Below are 24,324 nucleotides of genomic sequence, written 5' to 3'. Positions count from 1 at the left end.
ACCTGTTCCTTCCTTGGCGACTGGCTCTCCAACGAACGATCTCAAAACGAACCCCCGTCGCCCTCTCCATCTCCTCGAGCGCCGCTTGCCGAGAGCTCTTCCTACCCACAGGTAGGTGTCCAGCCCTCTCCACAGCCTGTGCTAATCAACTCTCAGAGATCAGCGATAACGTTCACCTCGCCCAGACTTCTCTCGCTTGTCCTTCCGCGCTCATCTTGACATCCAGGCCGCTCTGCACACAGTTGACGCGCGGCTCCCCGCTCAAACACCGTGTCCCCAACCCCGCCTCCTGGGCATCGCCTTCTCTTCTCTCTCACCCGTCACCTTTTATCCGACGCTCATACAACATGAGCGCCGGGTCTCGAACATGGTCCGCGGGGCCATTGCGGCAAGCGACGCATCTCCTTGTCGCGCTCCTTGCATCGGCGTTGTGTGTCACAGCAATCCGATATAACGAGACGCTCGACCCGTGGAATATCAACAAGGCACAATGTACGTCAAGGCGCGCTTTTCTGCTCGACTTGAAATGAGTTGGCTGACAATCAGCTGCGGAAGACGTCCTGTCCTATTCCACTCCATTGAGGTCAGATCCCTACTTCCCATCACCAACAAACTGGCGTGTAAGTTGAGCCCAGGAGCACATGTACTCTTTCCCCGCGCCCTCGCTGATCTTATCTACAGACTTTGCCAACCTACACCCTTCTCTTGGACAAGTGGATTGACGGAGACCCAGACAACAACGACTTCTTCCGGCTCATCTACGAGTACGACTGGCGTGAGACTCAGCTTCGAGCCGGCGGCGATGTCATCGGCCTCATGGATGACCGTGGTCTCGACTACCTCCAGAGCATGGGCTACGAGGCGATTTACATTGCCGGCACCAACTACCTTAACATGCCTTGGCAGGCGGACGGTTACTCGGCTATTGACTTCACACTGCTGGACCCGCACTTTGGCAACCTCACCGACTGGAAGCTCTTCATCGACCGCCTGCACGCCCGTGGAATGTACATCATCTTTGATTTGACAGTCGGAACTATGGGCGACATGATCGGTTTCGAAGGGTGGGTTGTGCTTCTCAGAGTACCGTGCTGACTGCTAGTCATCTCAACTCGTCTACCCCTTTCTCTGAGAGCGAGTACAACGCTGTCTGGAAGCGCCCCAACTATGGGCCATGGGGAATCAACTACTACCCAGACTTCAACTTTACGAACGAGTATAACGAGTCCTGTGTGTACCCTACTTTCTTCGACTCGGCGGGTAACATCATCGACCCTGGACTCACTGGGTGCATGAACAGTCCCTTCGACCAGTACGGAGATGTTGAGGCTTTCGGTACCCACCCCGATTGGAAACGTCAGCTTGCCAAGTTCGCTTCCGTCCAGGACCGTCTCCGCGAGTGGAACCCTCACGTACTCGACAGACTCAAGCACTTCTCCTGCCTTTGTGTGCAGGCCCTAGACATTGACGGTATTCGTATCGACAAGGCCACACAGGTTACAGTCGACGCTCTCGCCGAGTGGGGCCGCTACACCCGCCAATGTGCCAAGGAGCTGGGTAAAGACAACTTCTTTATTCCCGGCGAAGTCACTGGTGGTGACACGTTCGGTTCCATCTACTACGGTCGTGGCCGCACACCCGGCATGCGGACAACGTATATGGAGGCGCTCAACTTGACCAACGCGGATACGTCCAAGTTCCTCCGCGAGGAAGGCCACGCCCCTCTTGACTCGGCTGCGTTCCATTTCTCGGTGTATCGCGCGCTTGCGCGTTACCTCGGTTTGGACGGCTACCTCACGGTTGTTCCCGACGTTGATGTCAACTTTGTCAATTCGTGGAACCAGATGCTCGTCAACAATGACTTCATCAACCCTCAGACTGGCGAGTTCGACCCCCGTCATCAGTACGGTACTACCAACCAGGACGTGTTCCGTTGGCCGATGATGTCTAATGGCACCCAGCGCCAGCTGGCCGGCATGTTCGTCACGCATCTCTTGATGCCGGGCATCCCCATTTCATGGTACGGTGAAGAGCAAGAAATGTACATCCTCGACTCTTCGGCCAACAACTACTTGTACGGCCGTCAGGCGATGGTCGCCTCTCAGGCATGGAAGCGTCACGGATGCTACCGGCTCGGAGCCCAGCAGTACTACAACGTGTCCTACGACAAGGTCACTACTGGCTGCTACGACCCGCAGGTTGCCCTGGACCACTTCGACCCGACCGCTCCACTGCGCCGCTCATCGCGCAACATGAACTGGATGCGCCGCACCTTCCCTGCCGTTCAGGATGCCTTCATGCTCTCCGCGCTTGCCAACTTCACGCGCTATGACAAGTATGCCAACTCCGATCAGCGAACCGAGATTGGTCTATGGGCCGCGGAGCGTACCCCTTCGGAGAAGCAGCGTGCGGACGGTGGGCCCGGCGGTCCCTGGGCGAGCGACGGTCAAATCTCACAAGTCGCTTACTACATCTACACCAACGAGAACGTTTCCGTCTCGTACGACTTTGACTGTTCCAATCCTCTGCGGTCGATGAACACGTCGTTCCCAGGAGGCACCACGATCAAGAACCTCATTTATCCCTACGACGAAATCCTACTATCCTCCTCTTCGGTCTCGTTCTACAACGATGGTCAGCCGCCCTATCGCGGTTGTATCCCGAGGTTGGCTCTCCAGCCTTACGACTTCCGCGTTTACGTGCCCATTGAGCGATGGCGCTCGCCTCCACCTGCCCTCAGCGGCTTCTCCCCCGGTCACGACGCGCGTGTCGAGTACACGGGCGACAGTGTCGAGATTGAGCTCCAGTACGACCAGCCTATGGACTGCGCGGGCCTTCAGCAAGCCATTCGGCTTACCTACGTCGGCCAGCCGGGCGCCACCCCGCGCATCACCTGGCCGAGCGACGCGTGCCTGAGCATCACTGGGGAAGCATCTGACTACGTGTCTGTGACACCCTCGGCTTGGCGCATGAAGGGTGTCATCACTGGTGCTGGCGAGGGCATGTACCGAATTTCGATCGGTAATGCCTCAGCTCAGGCTGCGGGGTCAGGCAACGGCACGCTCGGCGGCGGGGTCACCGGCTACACCGACCACCTTCACTTCCGCTACGGCAAGGCTGACAACACCTTCGTTTTTGTCGACAGTGACTATGACAACTCCATCTTCTCGGCGTCTGAGGGCGTGTACACCCTTACCCACAAAGCCTGGGGCGCCGACCGCTACCGCTACTCTGCCAACTATGGCAAGACCTGGACTGCGTGGACGCCGATGGAGGCCTCCACCACCCTCAACGCCAGCTTGTTCGCGCAAGAGACCATGTTCAAGGGAGCAGATGAGGAGAAGCTATGGGACGGTGACCACTTGATGGTGCAATACTGGTCCCAGCTTGCTGGCTCGGCCGGGCACGTCGTCCACGCCGACGCCAACTGGAACGGTGGTCAGCGTCGCTATCCTCAGATGCTCTTGCGTGGAGGCTTCAACAACTGGGGATATGACCTTGGCATGCCCAACAAGTTCCAGCACACCGGCGACAGCGTGTGGGAAATGCCGATCATGAGCGCCTGGCCTGCTGAGTATCAGCTCAACATCTGGGCATTCGACGACTACTTCTACGGTGACGCTGACGGAAACGGTGTCATCGACCGTCTTCCGCCCAGCTCGCTCACTCCCAACTTCCTGAACGTGTCGCTTCCCCCTCGCCCTCACCTCGCCTGGCAGCTCCAGATTAACGACAAGACCGGCCGCTGGGGCGTTGTTCCCATCGGTCACGAGGCGTCTTCTATTATCGCATTTGTCCTGCTCATGATCATTCCGGTCATGACTGCTCTCGTTGCGGCGGGTGTCTTCCGCTACTCGTTCTACGCGATCAAGATCAACAAGTGGGGTGTCAAGCCGACCAAGGAGGGCTCGAACTACTTCCCCATCGTTGGCGGTGCCCATAACGGCGAGAAGAAGGACGGCTCGCACCTTGGAGTCTCTGAGAAGAAGGTGACGCACCATGAGAAGATCAAGCCTCTTGAGCGCGTTATCGGCTGGCCCGAGGACTCTAACAAGCGCCGCAAGGTCCTTATCGCCACCCTCGAGTACGAGATCATGGACTGGAAGCTCAAGGTGAAGATTGGTGGTCTCGGTGTCATGTCGTCCCTCATGGGCAAGGCCATGAACGATGTCGACTTGATCTGGGTTGTGCCCAAGGTCCAAGACATCGACTACCCTCAAGGCGACTTTGCCGAGCCCATCGAGGTCATCATCTTCGGCGAGCCATACCTCATCGAGGTCGAGACTCACTGCGTCGACAACATCACGTACGTCATCCTCGATTCGCCTGTCTTCCGTGCCCAGACCAAGTCCGACCCGTACCCTCAGCGCATGGACGACTTGTCGTCGGCCATCTTCTACTCGACTTGGAACCAGGCAATCGCCGAGACTCTGCGCCGCTTCGAGGATGTGGACATTTACCACATCAACGACTACCACGGAGCTCTTGCGCCTCTCTACCTCCTTCCCAAGATCATGCCCGTCTGTCTTTCGCTTCACAACGCCGAGTTCCAAGGTCTGTGGCCTCTTCGTACGAAGGATGAGATGAAGGAGGTCTGCGCGGCCTTCAACATCTCTAAAGATGTCTGCTCCAAGTACGTCCAGTTCGGCAACACTTTCAACCTTCTTCACGCCGCTGCCTCGTTCATTTCGCAGCACCAGAAGTCGGTCGGTGTCGCCGGTGTGTCGGACAAGTACGGCAAGCGGTCTTGGGCTCGTTACCCGGCTCTCTGGACTCTGCGCAACATTGACTCGCTTCCCAACCCCGATCCCACGGATATTGCCGCGCTCGATGAGCAGCCCGTTGCCATGGACAAGATCCAGGTCGACCAGGATGCCGAGGCCAAGCGTCCCGAGCACAAGCGTCAGGCGCAGGAGTGGGCTCACCTGAAGCAGGACCCCAAAGCCGATCTTTTCGTCTTCGTTGGTCGTTGGTCCAAGCAGAAGGGTGTCGACCTTATCGCCGACGTCATGCCCTCGCTGCTGGAGAAGCGTCAGAACATTCAGATCATCTGTGTTGGACCCGTTATCGACTTGTACGGCCGCTTTGCCGCCGAGAAGCTCGCTCGTCTCATGGAGATGTACCCCGACCGCGTTTTCTCCAAGCCCGAGTTCACCCAGCTCCCGCCTTTCCTCTTCTCGGGCGCTGACTTCGCGCTCATCCCCTCGCGTGACGAGCCGTTCGGCCTTGTTGCTGTCGAATTCGGCCGTAAGGGTGCCCTCGGTGTCGGCTCTCGTCTTGGTGGTCTCGGCCTCATGCCCGGTTGGTGGTTCCCCGTCGAGTCGCCGGCCGCCGAGCACATGCTCTCGCAGCTCACCAAGACCATCAAGCTTGCCCTTAAGTCTACCCAGGAGGAGCGCGCCATCCTGCGAGCCCGTTCGGCCGTCCAGCGTTTCCCTGTCGTCGAGTGGCGCCAGCGCCTCGAGGACTTCCAGAAGCGATCGATCACCATGTCCCGTTCGCTCGCTGGCGAGCACGCCTGGGGCTGGGAGTACGCAGACCCCAGCGGCAACGGCCCCGTGCGCTCTTCGATGCTCCCGTCGCGCGACAGTATGGTGTCGCTTCAGCAGTATACTCGTCCCGGCTCCCCCGACTCGCAGCTCTCAGTACCATCCATGGACCCCCGCAGGATGTCGGACAACGGCGAGCCGCTGCCTGCTGGAGCAGCCCCGGCCGGCGACCGCGCCAGCTTGGGTGTCGACTACCACCGCCGCTTCGAGAAGCACCAGTCGGCCGACTCCATCTACGATGAGGATCCACCAGAGCACCGCGGGCGCCCCAAGTTCTTCACAGGCTACGACGATGACTCCGAGAGCCACATCTCGTCCGAGCGGGACACCACCATTGTGGCACCGCACGCTATGGCTGATGGCGGGACAGGGCACGTGTACGACAACTTCCTTGCGGCTGCGAACAGGCAGTTCGCCAAGACCCAGGGCAACAAGAACGTCCCCGACCCGTTCATGGAGCGCCGCATGAGCTCTCTGAGCATCGACTCGTCCAACTTTGCCCCTCCTCGTCCGTTCTCTATCCACTCGCGCGTCTCGTCCTTCGACTCGATCGGCTCGCTCGCCGACGAAAAGCACTCGTCAACGCTCAACAAGGCTATGGACACATTCACTGACGCCGACGGCGAGGTCGCTCAAGCGTTCGTTCAGAAGCTGCGCAACCTCTCGTCTGGAAACTCGAAGGGTGACCTGTGTATCGAGAAGTTCCTCATGAAGAGCGAAAAGCAGTTCTTCAGCGACATGAAGAAGGAGAAGCTGTCGGCAATGAGCATCCGCTCGCGCGACTCGATCATGGCCGGTCGCACGCCGTCGACCCTTGACGGTTTCCGCGCAGAATGTAAGTCTATCGAGCCGCTCACGCTGACATTAGCGCCAATGCAGTACTCGATGTCGGGCCACAGCCACCCCGAGGACCACTTCCACGAGTCGATGATGTTTGACAACGGCGACGACGAGAAGCCCATGACGCGAATCCAGGTGCTTATGGAAAGACAAATCGCCGGTTGGCCCCTGTACGCCATTGTCATCTCCCTCGGCCAGCTACTGTCGGCCACGTCGTTCCAGCTGTCGCTCCTGGGCGGTGCCAACACGCAGACGGCAACCGACATGTACATCATCTGCGCGATCTTCGTTGTCGCCACGCTCCTCTGGTACACGCTCTTCCGCATGCGGCCTTCCGTTTACGTTCTCTCGATCCCCTGGGCTATCTTTGGTGTCGCCTTCCTCCTTATCGGCTTCCCGTCGCTCTACGGTCCCTTCACTGCCCCCCGCAAGTGGATTGTTCGTGTGGCCACCTGGTGCTATGCTGTCGCTTCCGGTGCCGGCTTCCTCTTCTTCGGTCTCAACTTCGGAGAGGAGGCAGGCGCGGCTGCTGAGGTGTGGATCATGCGCGCGTGCATCGTCCAGGGTCTGCAGCAGATCTGGGTCTCGGCACTGTGGTACTGGGGTTTCACGCTCAACGGCACCAACCCCCTCACGTTTGTCGTGCCCCGCGCCATCATTTACGTGGTTTGGCCACTGGCAGTTATGTCGATGGCGTTCGCCGTGTTGATGTACTTCGGTCTGCCCGAGTACTACCACCAGATTCCGCCGTACGTGCCCAACTTCTTCAAGACATTGGTGCGCCGCAAGCTCGTCATCTGGTTCATGATCTCGGAAGTCCTGCGCAACTACTGGCTCTCGACCGTCTACGGCCGCAACTGGCAGTTCCTGTGGCGCGACGCACGTGTCCCCACTTGGTCGGTCGTTGTCATGATCATTATCTTCTTCATCGGCATCTGGGGCCTGATCATGGGCATTATCATGAGTACGTATCATAACCTTCGTCGTTGAGCCAGCTAACGCTCGCAGAGTACGCTAAGATCCACGCATGGCTTCTTCCCGTCTTCGCCGTTGGCCTCGGAGCGCCGCGCTGGTGCCAGATGTTCTGGGGCATCTCGGGCCTTGGGCTATACGTGTCATGGGGCGGTCCGGCAGGTCCATACATCGGCACATGCCTGTGGCTGTGGCTCGGCGTTCTGGACGCAGTCCAGGGTGTCGGTCTCGGCATGATCCTCCTTCAGACACTGTCACGTCTGCACGTGTGCGCAACCCTCGCCGCAGCGCAATTTGTCGGCTCGATCGTCGTCATGATTGCGCGCGCGACGGCGCCCAACAAGGAGGGTCCCGGCAACGTGTTCCCGAACGCGGCCTTCTACGACCCGGCCACGGGCGCCAACAACCCGGTCAAGCACTGGGAGTTCTGGCTCTGCCTGTGCTGCCAATTGGTCATTCCCTTTGGCTACTTCTTCTTCTTCCGCAAGGAGCAGCTCACCAAGCCCTAGAGCGTTCGATATAGAGAGAGGCGAGGAGAGGAGAGGCGAGACGAGGCAAGGCGAAGACGAGGACGAAAGAGACGAACTGCACTCCCATTACCCCCCATCATTACTCCACGACATCACGGACCTTGTTCCTCGTCCTTTCAGTATCACAGTATCATTATGCAACTGTCGTATGGATAGCGGAATGCGAGGCCTCTCTTTGACTGGAATGTGGACGCGGAGTGCAGTACGGGTCCTCGGCTCATTGTCGATCGTCATCAATCATCAAGGCTACAAAGTTTGAGGAACGCCCGAAAATGTTCCGTCAGTGGAGGGATCACCGCCGATCCACTGCGCAACGTCCTCCCTCTCCCACCATCGCGTTCGCCACATGGCTCTTCAGCATGACCGTCTCCGTCGTCCAAAAGCATAGGCTGAGCAACTGAATGCTCCTCTGACGAGAGTGGGATTCGAACCCACGTCCGAAGACTGCGGATCTCTGAGAGACCTGAACACAGCGCCTTAGACCGCTCGGCCATCTCGCCGATGAAAAAAGCAGCGTGGCGCAAGCTCGAGTGCGGCGGCGCCTTTCTCTTATGTTCTACAGCACATTGGAGTGCGCGGGGCAGATACTTTGGTCAGCGTGTGGGTGGGGGAAGACTTGGAAGTCTGACTAGCATGAACGCAAATGAGAAAGCCGGCCAAAGGACGGCCTGGGAAGTTGAGGGGATCACTTGTGCAAGCTCGGTCGGTGGCTCTGGGAGAACAACGCATTGTGGCGACTTCTGATAGTGCCTGTGCTGAGGTGAACTATCGTAAGTCTCCCTTATCGCACGGGTGGGGATCATCGGCCCGTTTGCCTCACTGCCATACCATGTTGGTCACATGCCGCCGCCACTCCCACTGCCGCAACCCCCTACACCTACAACTTTACCACCACTCCCACCACCCCCAGCACACTCGTGTACCTACCATTGTGCTCTGCTCGTGCTGGTGTGTGCTTGCGGGTGCGTAGAGACCCAAAAACTGACCTCTGGCGGGATCGAACCGCCGACCTCATGCGTAACTCGTCGCAGTCGTTGAAGACTTGCACTCGTGTTAAGCATGCGCTCTAACCAGCTGAGCTAAGTGGCCTTGGATGAGATGCACGTGACCTCTCCCACGTGCCTCTGCTCTCCTGCCGAGCATCGAAAGCACAGAGACGTCGGCTGATGCTCTCATGCGTTGAGCTGCCGGATGTACTAGCGCGTATCTTTACCAGCGTGTGTCTTCATAAATCTCGGGGAAATTAGATTATTGTTGGCTACGGATCGCAAACGACAACTCCCTGAGATCTATCGTGTTACGCGCAATATACTCACGACGGATTGCCCAGCTTAGGTGCAACGCTCTTTCTGTATTTTTACTGAGTGGAACAGTGTCAAGACGAGGAACAGGCCTCCGAGCTGACGACCGTTGACAGGGGGGTTTCGTGCAAAACGTGTCAGAAGGAGGTGAGCCTTTGCGAGACTGCATGTAGAGGCGGGGAACGACGATGAGGGTAAGTAAGAATTGACTAACGCTTAGCTGCAAGTGGAGCGATTGCGTGGTAATTGAGGCATGTTCATTGAAACAGACTTGGTGGGTAGACACGGAGGCCCATCTCTTGGTGTGAGGCAGCCATATCAGAATCAGAGCATGCTATTACGATTTAGCATACCAGAATTCTCAAAGTCGTTCCGCACAACAAGCCAGCTCCACCCCATCCATCCAAGCATGTCCTCGAGCTTTCAATCAATGTGGACCGCGCCCTCTATCTCCCAACAGCCGATGCGTCGGACGTGACACACCTCGCGAACGACGCATCCCTCCCTGCCTGGCGCATACCGGCCTTGATTGAGACGATCTCATCGTAGAACGCCTCAACCGCACGGTGTATGGGTCGCTCTTGTGAGAGGCAAATGAGTTCGTCATGGCGCAGGCTGCTGTCAGCCTACGAAATATAGCGAACACAGTGCAGCCAGAGGGCGGGGGGTAAGCCCCCATCGACCCGCTTGTGTTGCAGAATGTCTACGTATCGCATCAGCGCGAGAACAGCGTTGCCGCCAGACGATTCGCCTGTGAGCAGCTCTTTTTCGCGTCAATAGCCTACTTGCCGTCGCCATCCTTACCCTGTGCTCAAAGCCGAGATTGCAAGGATAGTTCCAAGCCGCCAGGGAGTCCAGCAGTGACGGGGTGAATGCGGACGCGTCGTCGAGCGACTTGCAGTAGTAGATGCCTGAATTCGCGCTACCAGCACTGCAACATACAGAACACGAGTGTGCCAGGGCCCTGGGCGTACGGAGAAGGGTTGTGTAGTGCCAGCCGGCGGCATTGCGAGTAACTCCCGCCGACGATGTAGTAAAACACGGGCTCGTCGGATCTAGCGGGAGCGTTGAGGTCCTGGGGTTAGCTGGCTTTACCAGTCCCGCCTTCACCGGCTCAATATCTCGGTTTGGTGCGAATCCAGAATTCTGTGACCTCTGCGGGGCTCACGATGTTGTTTCTACAGCCTTAGAGTCGAGCACTTCAAGACGGGGTTGTCGCTCGGGACGGGCGGCACGGTGACGGTGGGGCATTGCAGTTATCTGTATACTTTATAGGAATGCGCCGTTGGGCTTTGGGTCAGGACGGCTAACGCACGCCCCGTACTTCCGTTCCTTCTTCACGCGCTGCACGTTGAGCACCACGTAGGGCCACCAGGTAAGGCGGGCGAGACGGCCGGCGGATGAGGCCAGGCAACATCGGATTGCGTGGTAAGCGGCGGTCAGGGGAAGAACGTCGAGGTAGGTGGGGGTTGAGCGCATCCAGGAGAGCGTGGGGGTGCGGACGGGACTGCAAGAGTGATATTGTAAGCGGCGCATGCTTCCGTCATCTAGAGGTTTGAGTGAGCGAAGAGAACAAGGACGGGTAGCGAGGACGGCGGGGGGGACAGGATCAGCCAATGTCATGATGCCGAAGAGATCGGTGTCCTCCGATAAGATTGCCTGGCGCTGTGCCTGCCGTAACCTCCCCCAGCTCTGAGACCATGCACTGCATGTGTAGGCTTAGCGCGTTGGTGAGCCTTGAATTACGCCTGAAGTAGGATGAGATGCCCCAAGAATTACCATTACGCGGAGTTTTAGAGTGTATAGCGTGACAAGTGAGGGGACATGGCGCAGATCCAGCCCATCACCAATTCCCGTCATAAAGTCAAACAACCCTGCAGGCTGGGTGCATCCGACATCGTGCTATGGTACAAACAACGGCAATAAACCGTGTACACTCCTTTGGCTTCGATTATATCACCAAAAATAAGATGTGTGCTCGTCATGCGAACGAGTATGCCACATCCATTTGCTGCCCTGTCAGCGCGCCCCTCACACAGACTCACCTCCTCCGCGAGCTTGCGCCAGTCAACGTAGCGGTCGCCATCGGGATCACGCTTCCACACCTCAAACAGCAGGTTGAGCACGGCCATGACGTTGCGAACCTGTACGCGCGATGAAAATCTGTGGAAAATACGCTCCACATTTGCGCGGCCTTTGGCGTCGGCAGTCGCTACGCCGGCCAGAAAAAGCGGGAAGCACATCTGACTCTCGTTGGGTGTACCGAGGATCTGATGGATGTTGCCGATGATGCGCACGCCGAGGCGGCGGGTCTTGAGGTCGCTTGGACCGCACCGCAGCACACTCTGGCGGAGATACAGCTCAGCCGCGAGCTTGTACGTGTAGAAGGAGACGATGAGGAGCGCGCGGTCTGTCCCGATCGGCAGTGGGTGATTAAACAACCCGTTCGGCAAATCGGCGGCATGCAGGCGGGTTACCATTGCCTCAGCCTCGGCGACTATCAGGCCCAGTGCTCGGTCTCGCTCGCGCGACTCGGGCTGCCCGTAGATGGTTGAAACCTTACCGGCCAGCGCGGCTATATCGGTGAGGAACTGGAATATGCGTCGTGTCGCTCCCATGTAGGAGTCCATCTCGAGGTCATTGGCTGTGAGAATGCGATTATAGAGCTCGTAAGGGAAATCGGGGATCTGAGTTGTTGTGAGACTCGCAAGAATGTCGTGGTAGGCGCAGTTATATGCCAACGCCTGCCAAGTGATGGTGGTGTCAAAGTCTATCGTCTCAACGACCTTGCACAGAAGCCGCCGTGTCATGGGCAGGCGCCTCACCCAGCCCTTCACGTCTCCCTGAACAATCTCGGTGCCGCCGAGGATAAGCAGTGTCCACATGTACTCTTCTCTCTCGTTAGGCGTGAGGTCGCGCTCTATGTCGATCTGGTCGGCCTGAAGTTCAGTGAACTCCGTCGCAAGGCGCGCAACCTCTTCATACGGGTGGCCGATATTGGCCCGGTGAGTGGCCGCCCATGCGATGAGTGCACACATGACCAGCGGTGAACGCTGAACGACGGGGAACATGTTGTCGACCTGCGGGTTGTGGCCGGGGCCGAGTACCGAGAGCACATGGGAGAACGAGTTGACCCAGTACTCGTACAACGCTGGCAAATGGTCGACGACGGAGGCGATGAAGTTTGGCTGAGGTGGATTAGGCGGGGGCGGCGCCTGTAATGCGCTAGGGCTGTGGTCGAAAGGCGGCGGCTGCATGGCGGCGGGCGCGGGATGCGGGGCATTCAGGTCCAGCTCGAGGGCACCGTCGGCGAATAGAGGCAGCATCCACCCCTGTCCGTCTCCTCCTGTGCTGTTATTAAGACTCTGTAAGAACGCGTCCAGTGCGGTATCTGAGAAGTCGTTGTCGCCGCTGTCGCCCCCGTCGTCCACCGGATAGGAGGAGCTGCCAACAGACGGATGCGATGGTGCCGCCCAACCCGCGTGCCCGTTTTCCCAAGGGTTAACACTGCTCGTGGATGCGTTGACCTTTTCAAGCTCTGGTGAGTCGGAATCTTTCGCTGCGTATTAGATCACGATAGCAGGCCCACCTACGGAGGCGCTTCGTCCGGCCGTTGGGCTGAGGACTAGGTACGAGCTCGCCCTTGGCGTTTCTGTATAACTTGGGGAACACACAAGGTATGCCCAGCCGTGTGCTGTGGTCAGTGGCTCGTTCTCATGAGCTAATGTGGGAGAATGTGGGGCTGCAAATCCTCCACGATGCGGGGAAGGGTGTATAGTGACAGGAGCCGAGCCCAACGCACCAAGATCCGCATACTGGGCGCGAGTTGTCGCAGGCCTTCTGTACACAAGTCAGTCATGTTCGGCCTTGATAACCAGATCGCGTCAGTCACAGGGGAGGCGCGTGCTTTCGCGTTGCCAGCCAAGCGCCGACAGATCCCATGATCGCCTTACCTTCCGTCGGCGGCATGTGTAGCATCCAGCACGGCTTCGCTTGCGTTTCTGGATGGGAGGATAGGGCGACTCTGGGCTGCGGTCTGCGCGTTCGGGCTTCATGATGCCAACGAGTGGAAGTGTTTGTTGAGCAGAAGAGCAGGTGAATGAATGTCAAGAAGAGAAGGCAAGGTATCAGTTGTTGGTGGCTACTAAGCGCTGGGAGCACTCGGTCCAGAGATAGCAGTTAGGCACCTTGGGGATGCGGGAGGGACGGGACATAGGCATGCCAACCTGTCATTAGGCACACATCCCTGCTTGTTAGGCATCCGAACATGTGCGAGAGAATCATGTGACGTTGTAATGGGATAATAGAATTATCCAATTACCCTGAGATGTTCAGATGGATTCAGGGAAGCGAGGAATCATCGGCCATCCGTGTGTCGGTCATCGGCTGGAGACCGTCTTCTTTCGGACATAGCTTGTGCTCATGTTGTCACAGCTCATCTTCCGGATCGAGGCGGATGCATGGATACCACTGCCCCCCCCGTTGTTCTTGGTAGCCGAACTGAGGTCTGTGGCACTCAAGAGCTGGAAAGACGTCTGTGCAAGGAGATGTACCGGCCCATGCGCCATTGCTTACGAGCGGAAGTTGTGCATCACTTGCTAACCCATCCGCAAGTAGGCAAGCAACGACCAGCCCCAACTTTTTTTGAGTGCGACCAACTGATAGCGTCGTAACGAGCCCTACGCGGCAAGCTGTGGCCGTTGCCTCAGTTGCATCATTTCGCAGCATTGAAGCATCTCGCAGCCGCCGCCGACGACTCGTGCGGTTGCATATGGGTGCGGAATGTCACGGAAAGTGGTAGCCGCCGCCTCCGCCGGGTAGTAACGGAGGTGTATCACTCTCCGCTCCACCACGTGGGACAACAGCTCACGCGACATGCACGCGGGTGAGCCTCAGGCCTATACCCACAAGGCCGGGCCGGCGCTCGGCGCCCGGCGGCACCAGCGTTTTTGATGCCCCTGTTGCCGACACCCTGGACGGGCATTGCGGGTATCGGGCGCCGGCGCACCTGACGCGGCCAGGCTTGAGTGATAGCGATGGCGCGATGGGCGCGGCATGGGGCGATCCGAGCGATCCTGATGCGCGGCATGTCAATCGAGTGTGGCACCACAAAGTCAGTCACGCAGCCCATCCTTCATCGCGAAATGTGCATGGCAAAATTATACACGAACCTAGGAGTGAGGAATGATCTAGACGGTGCAAGGATTGTAGGTGTGGGTCTAAGCACAGGCGGGGTGTGAGATACAGGCTACACTTTGGCTGTGGACAGACTTAGGCAATGCGCTCGGTCGAGCGCGCGCCGATGGGAGGGCCTGGAGATGTTGTCATGGCCGGCGCGCCGAGGGCGGCCGATGCGTCGTAGTACTCTCCTGGCGTAGGGGGCTCGGGCGAGGGCACGCGCGTGCTGCCGTCTGTGGTGGTGATGGGGCCTGAGCGATCAGAGCCCGACTGCACGAGCGGTGCCGCCCCATATGGCCCGTTAGCCTTCTCGTCGTGGTACACGCCGTTGCCGTTCGCCTTCTCGTCGTACGGGTTGGTGTTGAGCTGCTTGGCGCCCAGGTAGTCGGTGCCGTTGGTGGTGAGGGGTGACTGGATCTTCTCGCCCTCGGTAATCTGGCGCGAGATGCCAGTCGCGCCGGTGATAGTGCGGTTGAGGTCGTCGTTGGTCTCCTCAACAGCGTCCTTCTTGTTCTTAGGCACACGGGCGAGGTAGTAGAAGGCAATGGCGGCGAAGACGTTGAAGATGATGTACACCCACATGAGGCCAAAGTCGCGCCAACGGTTGTCGTAGTAGATGTTGAAGACGCTCAGGAAAGTGTCCGTCTTGTCCATGGCGCAGTACTCGCAAGCGGACGAGGCGGGGTCCTTGACGTAGCCACCGGCCTGCTGGATCCAAGGGCCCAGATACTCGCCGCAGGTCTGGCCAGAGGGCGCGTTGAGCCTGAGCAGCTCGGCCGACGAGCACACAACGTTGGTGCGGGCAAGACCGGTAGCCAGCATGCCTTCCGCAAGGTAGGTGAAGGGCGAGACGCGGTTCATGAACTTCCAGAAGCCAGGGAGCGACTGGAGGGGCACAAGAACACCACAGAAGATCAGGCAGAGCGAGAACAGCAGGTTGGCAAGGTTACCAGCCGTCTCGGCGAGCTCGATACCTGCAACCATAGCAGTGGCAAAGGTCGAGGTGAAGAGCAGGAAGGTCATGAAGAGGAGCCACATGAGGGCGCCACGCTCCGTAACCGAGTCGGTAGGAATGGCGTTCTTGAAGAGGCCGATAGGGTAGTACCACTCGAAGAAGAAGAGGGTGCCGACGAAAATCGACCAGGGAATCTCGACAACAATGTTGGACAGGATGAAGATAACCCACGAGTACGTCTTGGACGGGCGCTCACGGACCTCGTAGAGCGAACGCTGGATGACGAAGTTAGGCATGATCTGCTGGACGAGCTGGCCGAAAATGGTGAACGACATGAAGACGGCAAAGAGCTGGTTCTGAAGACCCTGCTGCGACGTGTCGGCGCGGAAGAACGAGAAACCGATGAAAAGACCAGTGGCAACACAGAGAGCGATCTTGGACCAGATGTACGACGGCGTGCGCCAGTACTGCTGGAAGACGCGGCGAAGGACCTCGAGGAACTGGAGGCTGAAGGGCGCGGCGAACTCGGCATACGCGGCCTTGTTCGACTTGTCGGACCGGTTCTGCTTCGGGACCAGGGCGCGGCGCTCACGCTTAATTTCCTCGAGCTCCTCGCGGACAGCAACGCGCTCGGGCGAGTCGAGCCAGAGCTGGTGCCAGTCGTAGTCGGTGTGCGAGCCAGGGGCGGCACCAATGGCAGAGAGCATCCACTCGGCCGGGTTCTCGCCGGGCGGGCACTTGGGTGCACCGTTGCGCTCAAAGTAATCGATCAGGATGTGCGACTTCTCGCCGACCTCGCCGTAGTAGACAGTCTTGCCGCCCTTGGCAAGGAAGAGAAGACGGTCGAACTGCTCGAAGAGCATCGCCGAAGGCTGGTGGATGGTGCAGAGAATAGCCTGGCCGTTCGCAGTCAGCTTGCGGAGAAGCATGAGAATGTTCCACGAAGTCTGCGAGTCGAGACCCGAAGTAGGCTCATCAAGGAAGAGAAGAAGCTCGGGCTTGGCGACAAGCTCGACACCGATGGTAAGACGCTTGCGCTGCTCAACGTTGAGACCCTCGCCGGGGACACCAACAACGGCGTCGGCGTAGGCGTCCATCTCGAGGAGCTTGAGGACCTGCTCAACATAGTCGTACTTCTCCTCGCGAGAGACCGTCTTGGGCTGGCGGAGGACGGCAGAGAAACGGAGGGCCTCACGAACGGTCGAAGTCTCAAGGTGCAAGTCCTGCTGCTGGACGTAACCGGTCTTGCGCTGGAACGAGACGTCACGGGGACGGCCGTCGACGAGCATCTCGCCGGAGACAACACCCATAGTCACACGGGTAGCCAGGACATCGAGGAGCGTGGTCTTACCGGCGCCGGATACACCCATGAGAGCAGTGAGAGTACCGGGCTTCACCCAGCCATCAACGTGGTCCAGAATACGGCGGGGCTCGCCCTTGATCTTGATGTCGTAGACGACGTCCTTCCACGAGAAGATGGCGGTCTGGCGCTGAATAATGGCATCGGCGTGCGAGTGTGCCTGGGCGCGCATCTCAGCCTTCTGGCGCTCCATAGCAACGGCCTCCTCGTCGACGGGCTTCTCGCTGTACTTGAGCTCCTTGGGGATCTTGCTGCGCGGGTAGATGAGAATTTCACCCTTGGAGCGCTTGGCAGTAATGAGCTCGGTGGCGGCGAGGTAGACACAGCAGAGGCCGACCATGAACGCGATGATGATGCCGACGTTGCGCCACTTGTGCGCGTGCGTGTAGCGGTACGCGATCCAGAGGTAGTCGTCGCCGTTGACACCGGGCTGACCGGGCTGGGCACCGACCGACGAGCAGACAACGGACTCAGAGGTGCCGGGAGCTGGGTAGCCGGGGCCCATGGGGACCCACTGCGAGCATTCAAATGTACGGCCGTGGAACTCGTTGATCATGAGCGACTCGAACCCATAAGCGATGGGGTCAAGGTAGTTCATCCAGCGAGACCACCCAGGCATGTAGCTGATAGGCAGGGCGAAGCCGGTGTAAATGACGAGGCCAAGGATAAGGACGGCGGCGGGAGCCAGCGCCTGCGTGAGGGAGCGCGAGAGCGAGGCGATAGAGCGGAACATCATGGACATGGTCAAGGTGAGGAGGAAGGAGACCAGGAAGAAGTAGAAGAATGGTCCGACCTCGCGACGCAGGTTGGTCATGAAGTAGAGGGTGATGTTGAAAATGATGGCGTTGCAGATCTTGTAGGGCAAATCACAGAGCATAGACGCAAACGCCTCGGCGGAGGGGTGCGTAAATGCGTACTGTGCGTGCTTTTCGACAATCGGGCGCTGGGCGTACAGGGTGAGAATCTCAAGAGCCGAGCCGAAGGCGTTCATGAGAATGGCGAAGAACAGAAGACCGCCGCGGTTGTAGAACGATGCCGTGTTAGGTTGCAGGTTGTAGAAAATAGACGAAATGATAAGAACCATGATAAGGTTGCCGAAGAGCTGGGAGAGGGTAAGGGAGGGGTCGGCCTTGAGACGCTGGAAGCCGCGGCGAACGCAGAGCTTGATCTGGCCGCCGTACGAGAGGGTGTAGGGCGAGTGGGGGCGGACGTGCTTGGACTGCTGAGCACGACGCGAGGCAAGGAACTGGTTGTACGTCTCGCCGCCGATGGGGTACTTGGCGTTGTACGCCTGGATCTCAGCCTGGAGGGCGGCGTACTCGGGCGACGCCTTCCAGCGCTGCGCGAACTCGCGGGGGGTGACGGGGACCTTGCCCTCGAATCCGCTGCGGGCGCGGCGCTCCGAGGGAGAGGTGAGCGAGGTGAGGAAGTCGGGGGTGGTCTGCTGCTCAGGGCAGTAGAAGCCCATGTCGACAAAGAACTGCTTGGCCTTGTCGCAGCGGCCGAAGAAGATCTGCTCGCCTTCGTAAAGGACCGAGACCTTGTCGAAGAGGTCGTACGCGGCCTGGGGGGCCTGGTAGATGGCGACGCAGGCGGTGGTGCCAAAGAACTCGGCGCCGAGGCGCAGGTTCTTGACGAACTCGATGGCGTTGGCCGAGTCGAGACCACGTGTCGAGTTGTCCCAGCACTGGAGGGGCGCGGAGGCGAGGGTCGCCTCGGCAATCGACACACGCTTTCGCTCACCACCAGATACACCGCGGATAAAGTCGTTGCCGACCATGGTGTTGACGGTGTGCGAGATACCGAAGATGGCCATGACAACGTCACGCATCTTAGTGGCATACTCGGCGGCCGAGAGGCCTCCGGGTGGGTTGCGGGGTGCACGCGCACGCGCGGCAAAGTCGAGCGTGTCACCGACGACGAGCTTAGGGAAGTGCACGTCTACCTCGGCAGTGTAGATGGCCTCGCCACGGAACTGCTTGTACATGCGCTTGGGGTCGATGCCTGGGATGTCAGTTTCTGACCGGCGGACACCAGATGCGTATGCCACAAAAGTGAGGTTAGAGGTACAGGGCCAAACATACCTCGGTAGTTGAGGTCCGACTGCTCGTCGAGGTAGATGCCGTTCATCTCGCCAGCGATGGTCTTGAGCATGGTGGTACAGCCCGAGCCGGGAGGACCAAGAACAACAAGCATCTCTCCCGAATCAAGGACGCCATCGATTGAGTTTAGGATCTGGACCTTGCGCTTGCGGTTGCCGATGAGGTCGCGGAGCTGGCCAAAGAGGTAGAAAGGAATGTTACCCACGGTCTTCTGGTAGTCTGAGGTCAGCAACCGCAATTGCGTTTCGACGTCATTGACATGAGGGGGTGGAGTGCTCGGATTACAACTCGGACTAGCCCAGGGTTGCCCGATTATCTCGTAATTCTCCACCAAGCCCCATTTCGAGAGCAACTCGATACTCACCGGCATCAGAGCCGAAGCCGTGAACGCTCAAATTCTTGAACGCAATACCAGCATAGCGGGGGATGTGGTCCTCGCCGCGTGTCTCGGTGACAACAGAGCGAGTCCACTTGCGAACATTGAAGTTTGGGCTGTAAGGGTCCAGATCGGAACCCTCCTCGTAGTTCCACGGGTTGGCTGCAATCGAACCAGTCGTCACGGTCCGCTGGAGGGCCCCGCTGATCCGGCCGCCGGGGCGGCTGCCCTGGCTCGAGACAGATTGACGGCTCATCGACCGTGCCAAGGCGTGCACCTCCTCGAGGCGCTGCTCTGTCGCCGGGACATACTCGTCAAGCGTCTCCTCCTCGTCGTTCCCATTGCCGCCGCCGAAAGGAGTGGTGATGTAGTTGGCGAGCGAAGGGCGGCGGGTGTGGGACTGGGAGGGACGACGTTGGGGGCCGGCGCCGCCTGAGCGGGCGACGCCGTCGTTGTTGAGGGAATTGAAATTGCCCACCACCGACATGGTGTGATGGGGGCGAGAGGGAGAAAGGTGCTGTGAAGAAGGCGACGAAAAATAGGACGTCGAGAGCGAGAAAGAGAGAAGGACAGGAGAGGGGGGGGGAGAGTCGGAGAAAACAGACAGATAAGACGAAGAGAGGAGAGATAAATCTAGAGGGGCGGGGGGGTTACGGATGTGAGTAGCTTTTTATTCAGATGATGCCCAGCGAGTCTCGGAGTCGATCACCCGAGCTGCACACGGGCAAGGCGGGCAGTTCAGTCAACGTGGATGGCGTTGTCACTGGTGCTGCGCTGTGCGTGCTGAGAAGTGAGAGGGTTATTGACCGGCGGCCATTGAAGGTCAACGGGGCATTCTTCAAACTCCACAAACCATGGATTGGGGCGTCAACACAGGGTTATCCCCCGCTGGAAAGTGCTTGGCTGTATTTTCCCTCTGCTCCGCATCTGCCTCATAAGCTCGCAAGGCCGCAGCCGGGAGCCGAGAGAGGGGATGCAAGGCAGGGGGAGAGCGGAGAGGCTCGGCAGAGGATTGGGGGGAGGAGCACGATCTTTCCAACAAACACGGACATTGAGGTCATCAAAGGTCCCTGACGGCGATAATCATCCCTGAACCCCGGCGCCCGAGGGCGGGGGATGGCCGCCGTGAAAGAGGACGGCCCGAACACTCCACTCGCCAATCTCCTGGGTTCCTGCAGGCACTCTCACGTGGTCCATGTGGGGAATCCGCACTCTCAGTCCGTGTCTCTCTTCTGTCTCACTCTGTCTCTCATCAGGTGTTTCACTCATATCGGTGTATAAACGTGAGATATTGTGACTGGATATCTGCGATCTGCCAGGTGCCTCAAAGAGTTCCACCCGCTGTTTAAAAGGCCTCAAGTACGAGCCATGCTGGAGGCAACTGGAAGTGTCAAGTCAGTGTCACCCAGCATCGCTCGGCATCGCTTGACAATCACGAAATGCAATGTCGGCATGGTCGTGGCTGCAGTTCAGCCCATGCGCCAGGTCAGATCCGGGACATTGCAGTTCTGTTTTACATTCCTAAACTACGTCAGAAATCCGTAGCCGCGGCAGGCGCTCAACAACCGTCCAACAGCCGTATGTCTGGTACGAGCGACCGGAACCATCTTGTTAGATTATTGATAAGCCACGACATAGTAAGCGATGTTTGGAATCTCGTAAGCCGTGTGGCGACGTTTAACGACGAACGAGAATAGGAGAGGGAGGGTGGGCCGAGGGGGGGGAAGAGGAAATCAGATGAGCATCCCCGTTCGTGCTCGGTGATTCGATCATGCCCAGTAAGGCAGGCGACGTGGGTGGTGGGCATCGGACGACGCGAGTGCCTCCAGTCCATGCTTGGGCGCCACCGCCGCCGCGTGAGGACGAGCAGCGGGCGCCGAGTGAGCCGAGTGTGCAGAGCGCGCCGAGTGAGCCGAGTGTGCAGAGCGCGCCGAGCGCTAGCCGATACAATCTCGGCGGCACGCCAAGAGAGCCGCATGCCTCAGCCAATGCCCTTCGGGCTTAAAATCAGTCGCGGCTGTGGATGGTCCTGGGCCCGGCGCCCTCGGCGCCCGCGGCGGTGGGATTCGAGCTCCGAGATCTGAGTGCCCGGTGGTCCTGCGGGGTTGTGCGGAACGTATCTCCAGTGGGACCATCTTCTCAGCTTCTGACACCGGTGCCTGAATGCTCGCCAAGATCGATGGGCGCCGAGAAGCCCTGAAGTCGCGACCGACTGTCTGCCACCCCGAGCCACGGGCCGGCCGCCGCCCGGCATAGTGGCCGCCGAGCCATGCATTTATAGGCATAGCCTGAGAACTGGGAGTCATGAGCTGCCAACGTAGGTATGCAAAGACCACACTACGTCGAGCTACGATTTAGCTGAGAACTCTACCATGCCGAGGTCACCTTGGAATGGAATAGCTCAGCCCGTCGGCGAGGCGAGAGCGAGGTTAACTTAGCAGCAAAAAAATAATGACGCCAGGCGCGATGCAAAGAATACCACGGACACCCCCGAGACCCCGAGGAAAGTAGTGCTAATCGCTCTTCCCCGCTCGCTCATCTCTTCCACTGGCTGCTTAAGCCGCGCCTTTCAGCCCCTCTTCGCCCATAGTTGGCTGCAAGCAGATCCTTCTCCGCGCTCTAGTCGGCCGCGAGTCGGACATCGACACGAATTACGCTGCCACACCTTCGGTTTCCCAATGACACGGCGCACATGCCCAATATTGAGCCCAGGCCCACCGTCATGCCCAATGCCGCCTTCGCCGAATGTCCGACCGCCCAATGCACGCGGGGCCATTTGGCACGCGGCCCAGGGCTCTGTAAATATCTGCTACTGATAACAGATGGCCACGCGGGCAAGGTGGAGGGTGTGATGGAGGGCAAGTTTCGAGGCCCTCGTGATCGCCAGCATCGCCTGCCTCGCAACGCCGACGCCCCCCGCTGCTCAACAGTGGGCGTAAGCAGATCGGCCGGGGCAGGAGCCCAGAGATGCAGGGGGAGTGGTAGATGGGAGAAAGGAAATAAACAGGGACGTGCGCGAGCACGCGCCAGTCGCGATGCGCTTGGCTGGCGTGGTTGGCCTGACTCGAGCCCAGGCTAGGCTGCCGCTGGCGGCTACGGCGGAGGTACGGCGGAGGGGTGGGTGGCGCCGAGCCGCGCGATGCCAAAGGGGCGAAGGCGATTTTCGAACCACACTCTTGTATTTTCGAACATGATGGGCCTCGGACCCTCGTAGGCGTTATCTTTGTTGGGCAGCGCGTGCACAGGCATCGAATCATTGTCCGAAGGCCTACATTACGCCGACCCCGCAGTGGAGGGGAGCAGCATGCACGCGCCCAGAATCAGAAATTTGGAGAGATGCCGACCAGGGCCGAGTGGCGGAGCGATGTAGCTCCGCAAATGTGACCACGTGTGCAGTGTGGCAGTCGGCTTTGGTCGGAGTGCGCCGGCGGTGGAGGCGATCCAGCTCCAGAACAACAACTACCCCGCATTTCTCTGCTATGGCCTACGTCTGACGCTCCTACCGCCGCGGACCAAGTCCGGGGTGGTGGACGTTGATGTGCGAGCGCGCCAAAGATTCTTCTGGGCATCGCTTGTATATAAGACCAGGGATACATGCAATGAGCGATGACGACAACCCGCTCCTCCCTCCTCATTGCTCATCTCTTACTTAGACAAGGACATCTCTGTCCTGTAGACTATCTAGACCTCTACACCAATAGACTGCCCCGGCGCCCCACACACAACAAGTGAGCTCACCGCCGTCGATCAACGCTCATGCCTCCAGTGTCGCGTGACTCTGCCCCCACGATTGGCATCAACGGCTTTGGCCGCATCGGTAGGTCACCAGCCTTGCGCCCCGCCTTGCCATGAGCCCCCACTGACGCCACAGGCCGCCAGCTTTTCCGGATGTGTCTTGAGCGCGCCGATGTCAACCTTGTCGCCGTCAACCACACCGCCGCCTCGCTCGAGCACCTTCTCACCGCTATCCGCTTCGACTCGACTCACGGCCCCTGTCGCCAGGCGAGCGAGATCCGCATCGCCCCCAAGAACCATCCTCTCCTCCTCCAGCCCACGGAGAGCAACCCCAACCCCTCCGCCCTCCTCTACCGCAACAAGGTTATCCACCTGTTCTCGCAGCGCGACGCCACCAAGCTCGACTGGGCCGCCGCCGGTGCCGACTACATCATGGAATCGACCGGCAAGATGACGACTGTGGAGAAGGCTTCAGCCCACCTCCAGGGCGGCAAGGCCAAGAAGGTCATTATCTCTGCGCCCTCCAAGGACGCCAAGAACATCGTCTTCGGCGTCAACCACACCGACTACGCTGGTGACAAGGTCATCTCCAATGCTTCGTGCACCACCAACTGCATGGCGCCAATCGCTGCTGTTCTCCACAAGACCTTCGGCGTCGACCACGGCATGATGACCACCATCCACGCCTCCACTGCCTCGCAGAAGGTCCTCGATGGGTTCAGTGCCAAGGACATCCGCTCCGGCCGCTCTGCTATGGGCAACATCATCCCTGCTTCTACTGGTGCCGCGCAGGCTGTCGTCCGCGTCCTTCCTGAGCTAGCGGGCAAGTTCCAGGGCCTCTCGGTCCGCGTGCCAGTCACCAACGTCTCGCTGGTCAACCTTACCGTCCGCACCACCAAGCCCTTCGGTAGCAAGCAGGAGCTGATGGACGCGTTCCACAAGGCTGCGCAGACCCCCGTCTCCGTCGGCGGCCTCAAGGGCGTCCTCGGCGTCAGCGAGGAGAAGCTCGTCTCCTCCGACTACCTCTCCTCCTGGGAAAGCTCGATCATCGACGAGGATGCCTCGATCGTCCTCGGCGATGGCCACACTGCCACCCTCATCGCCTGGTACGACAACGAGTCCGGCTTCTCCGCCCGCATGCTTGACCTCGCCGTCTACATCCACCGCCGTGACCAGCTGCGTGGGTGGCCCCACACCACCGCCTAATAGGGTGGGTGACTGAACAATGAATTTGGGGAGAAGATGTGCATAGAGCCTCAGGGCATCATAGATCGGGATTTGTGTAGAGACATATGTATCTGTAGCAAAACCGGGCGAGGACGAGGGAGAGGATGGGGAGCAGGGATGGGACGAAGCGGGGAGAATCAGCGAAAAACGAAGGTTCGGATGGCATAGGTAAAGGAAAGCGAGGCAACACCACAGAGTG

At 59.1% G+C, this 24,324-nt stretch overlaps 5 protein-coding genes across 5 annotated transcripts; 2 read left to right on the top strand and 3 right to left on the bottom strand.

Moving 5' to 3' along the window:
- Positions 1 to 347: 347 nt before the first annotated feature.
- COLE_04483 (uncharacterized protein) lies at positions 348 to 7,870 on the top strand (the record flags this gene model as incomplete). The annotated part of the gene is made up of 6 exons (XM_018419855.2): positions 348 to 492; positions 547 to 620; positions 682 to 1,064; positions 1,103 to 6,384; positions 6,418 to 7,353; positions 7,398 to 7,870. 6 exons carry the CDS (start codon positions 348 to 350, stop codon positions 7,868 to 7,870), a joined length of 7,293 nt encoding a protein of 2,430 aa, XP_018275900.1.
- A 1,768-nt stretch (positions 7,871 to 9,638) lies between these two features.
- On the bottom strand, positions 9,639 to 10,199 carry COLE_04482 (uncharacterized protein; the record flags this gene model as incomplete). Its single annotated transcript, XM_018419854.2, has 2 exons — positions 9,639 to 9,807; positions 9,997 to 10,199. The coding sequence occupies 2 exons, from the start codon at positions 10,197 to 10,199 to the stop codon at positions 9,639 to 9,641; spliced, it is 372 nt and encodes a 123-aa protein (XP_018275899.1).
- A 974-nt stretch (positions 10,200 to 11,173) lies between these two features.
- On the bottom strand, positions 11,174 to 12,518 carry COLE_04481 (uncharacterized protein; the record flags this gene model as incomplete). The annotated part of the gene is made up of 2 exons (XM_018424321.2): positions 11,174 to 11,203; positions 11,238 to 12,518. The coding sequence occupies 2 exons, from the start codon at positions 12,516 to 12,518 to the stop codon at positions 11,174 to 11,176; spliced, it is 1,311 nt and encodes a 436-aa protein (XP_018275898.1).
- Positions 12,519 to 14,463: 1,945 nt separating this feature from the next.
- On the bottom strand, positions 14,464 to 19,419 carry COLE_04480 (uncharacterized protein; the record flags this gene model as incomplete). The annotated part of the gene is made up of 3 exons (XM_018420525.1): positions 14,464 to 18,689; positions 18,770 to 19,006; positions 19,152 to 19,419. 3 exons carry the CDS (start codon positions 19,417 to 19,419, stop codon positions 14,464 to 14,466), a joined length of 4,731 nt encoding a protein of 1,576 aa, XP_018275897.1.
- Positions 19,420 to 23,051: 3,632 nt separating this feature from the next.
- On the top strand, positions 23,052 to 24,104 carry COLE_04479 (uncharacterized protein; the record flags this gene model as incomplete). Its single annotated transcript, XM_065626352.1, has 2 exons — positions 23,052 to 23,165; positions 23,214 to 24,104. 2 exons carry the CDS (start codon positions 23,052 to 23,054, stop codon positions 24,102 to 24,104), a joined length of 1,005 nt encoding a protein of 334 aa, XP_065482293.1.
- Positions 24,105 to 24,324: the final 220 nt, after the last annotated feature.

Source organism: Cutaneotrichosporon oleaginosum (assembly GCF_008065305.1).
Source record: "Cutaneotrichosporon oleaginosum strain ATCC 20508 chromosome Unknown ATCC20508_contig04, whole genome shotgun sequence".
NCBI lineage: Eukaryota > Fungi > Basidiomycota > Tremellomycetes > Trichosporonales > Trichosporonaceae > Cutaneotrichosporon > Cutaneotrichosporon oleaginosum.
Note: the sequence above shows the minus strand (reverse complement) of the source record. Positions and strands in the feature narration are given on the sequence as shown.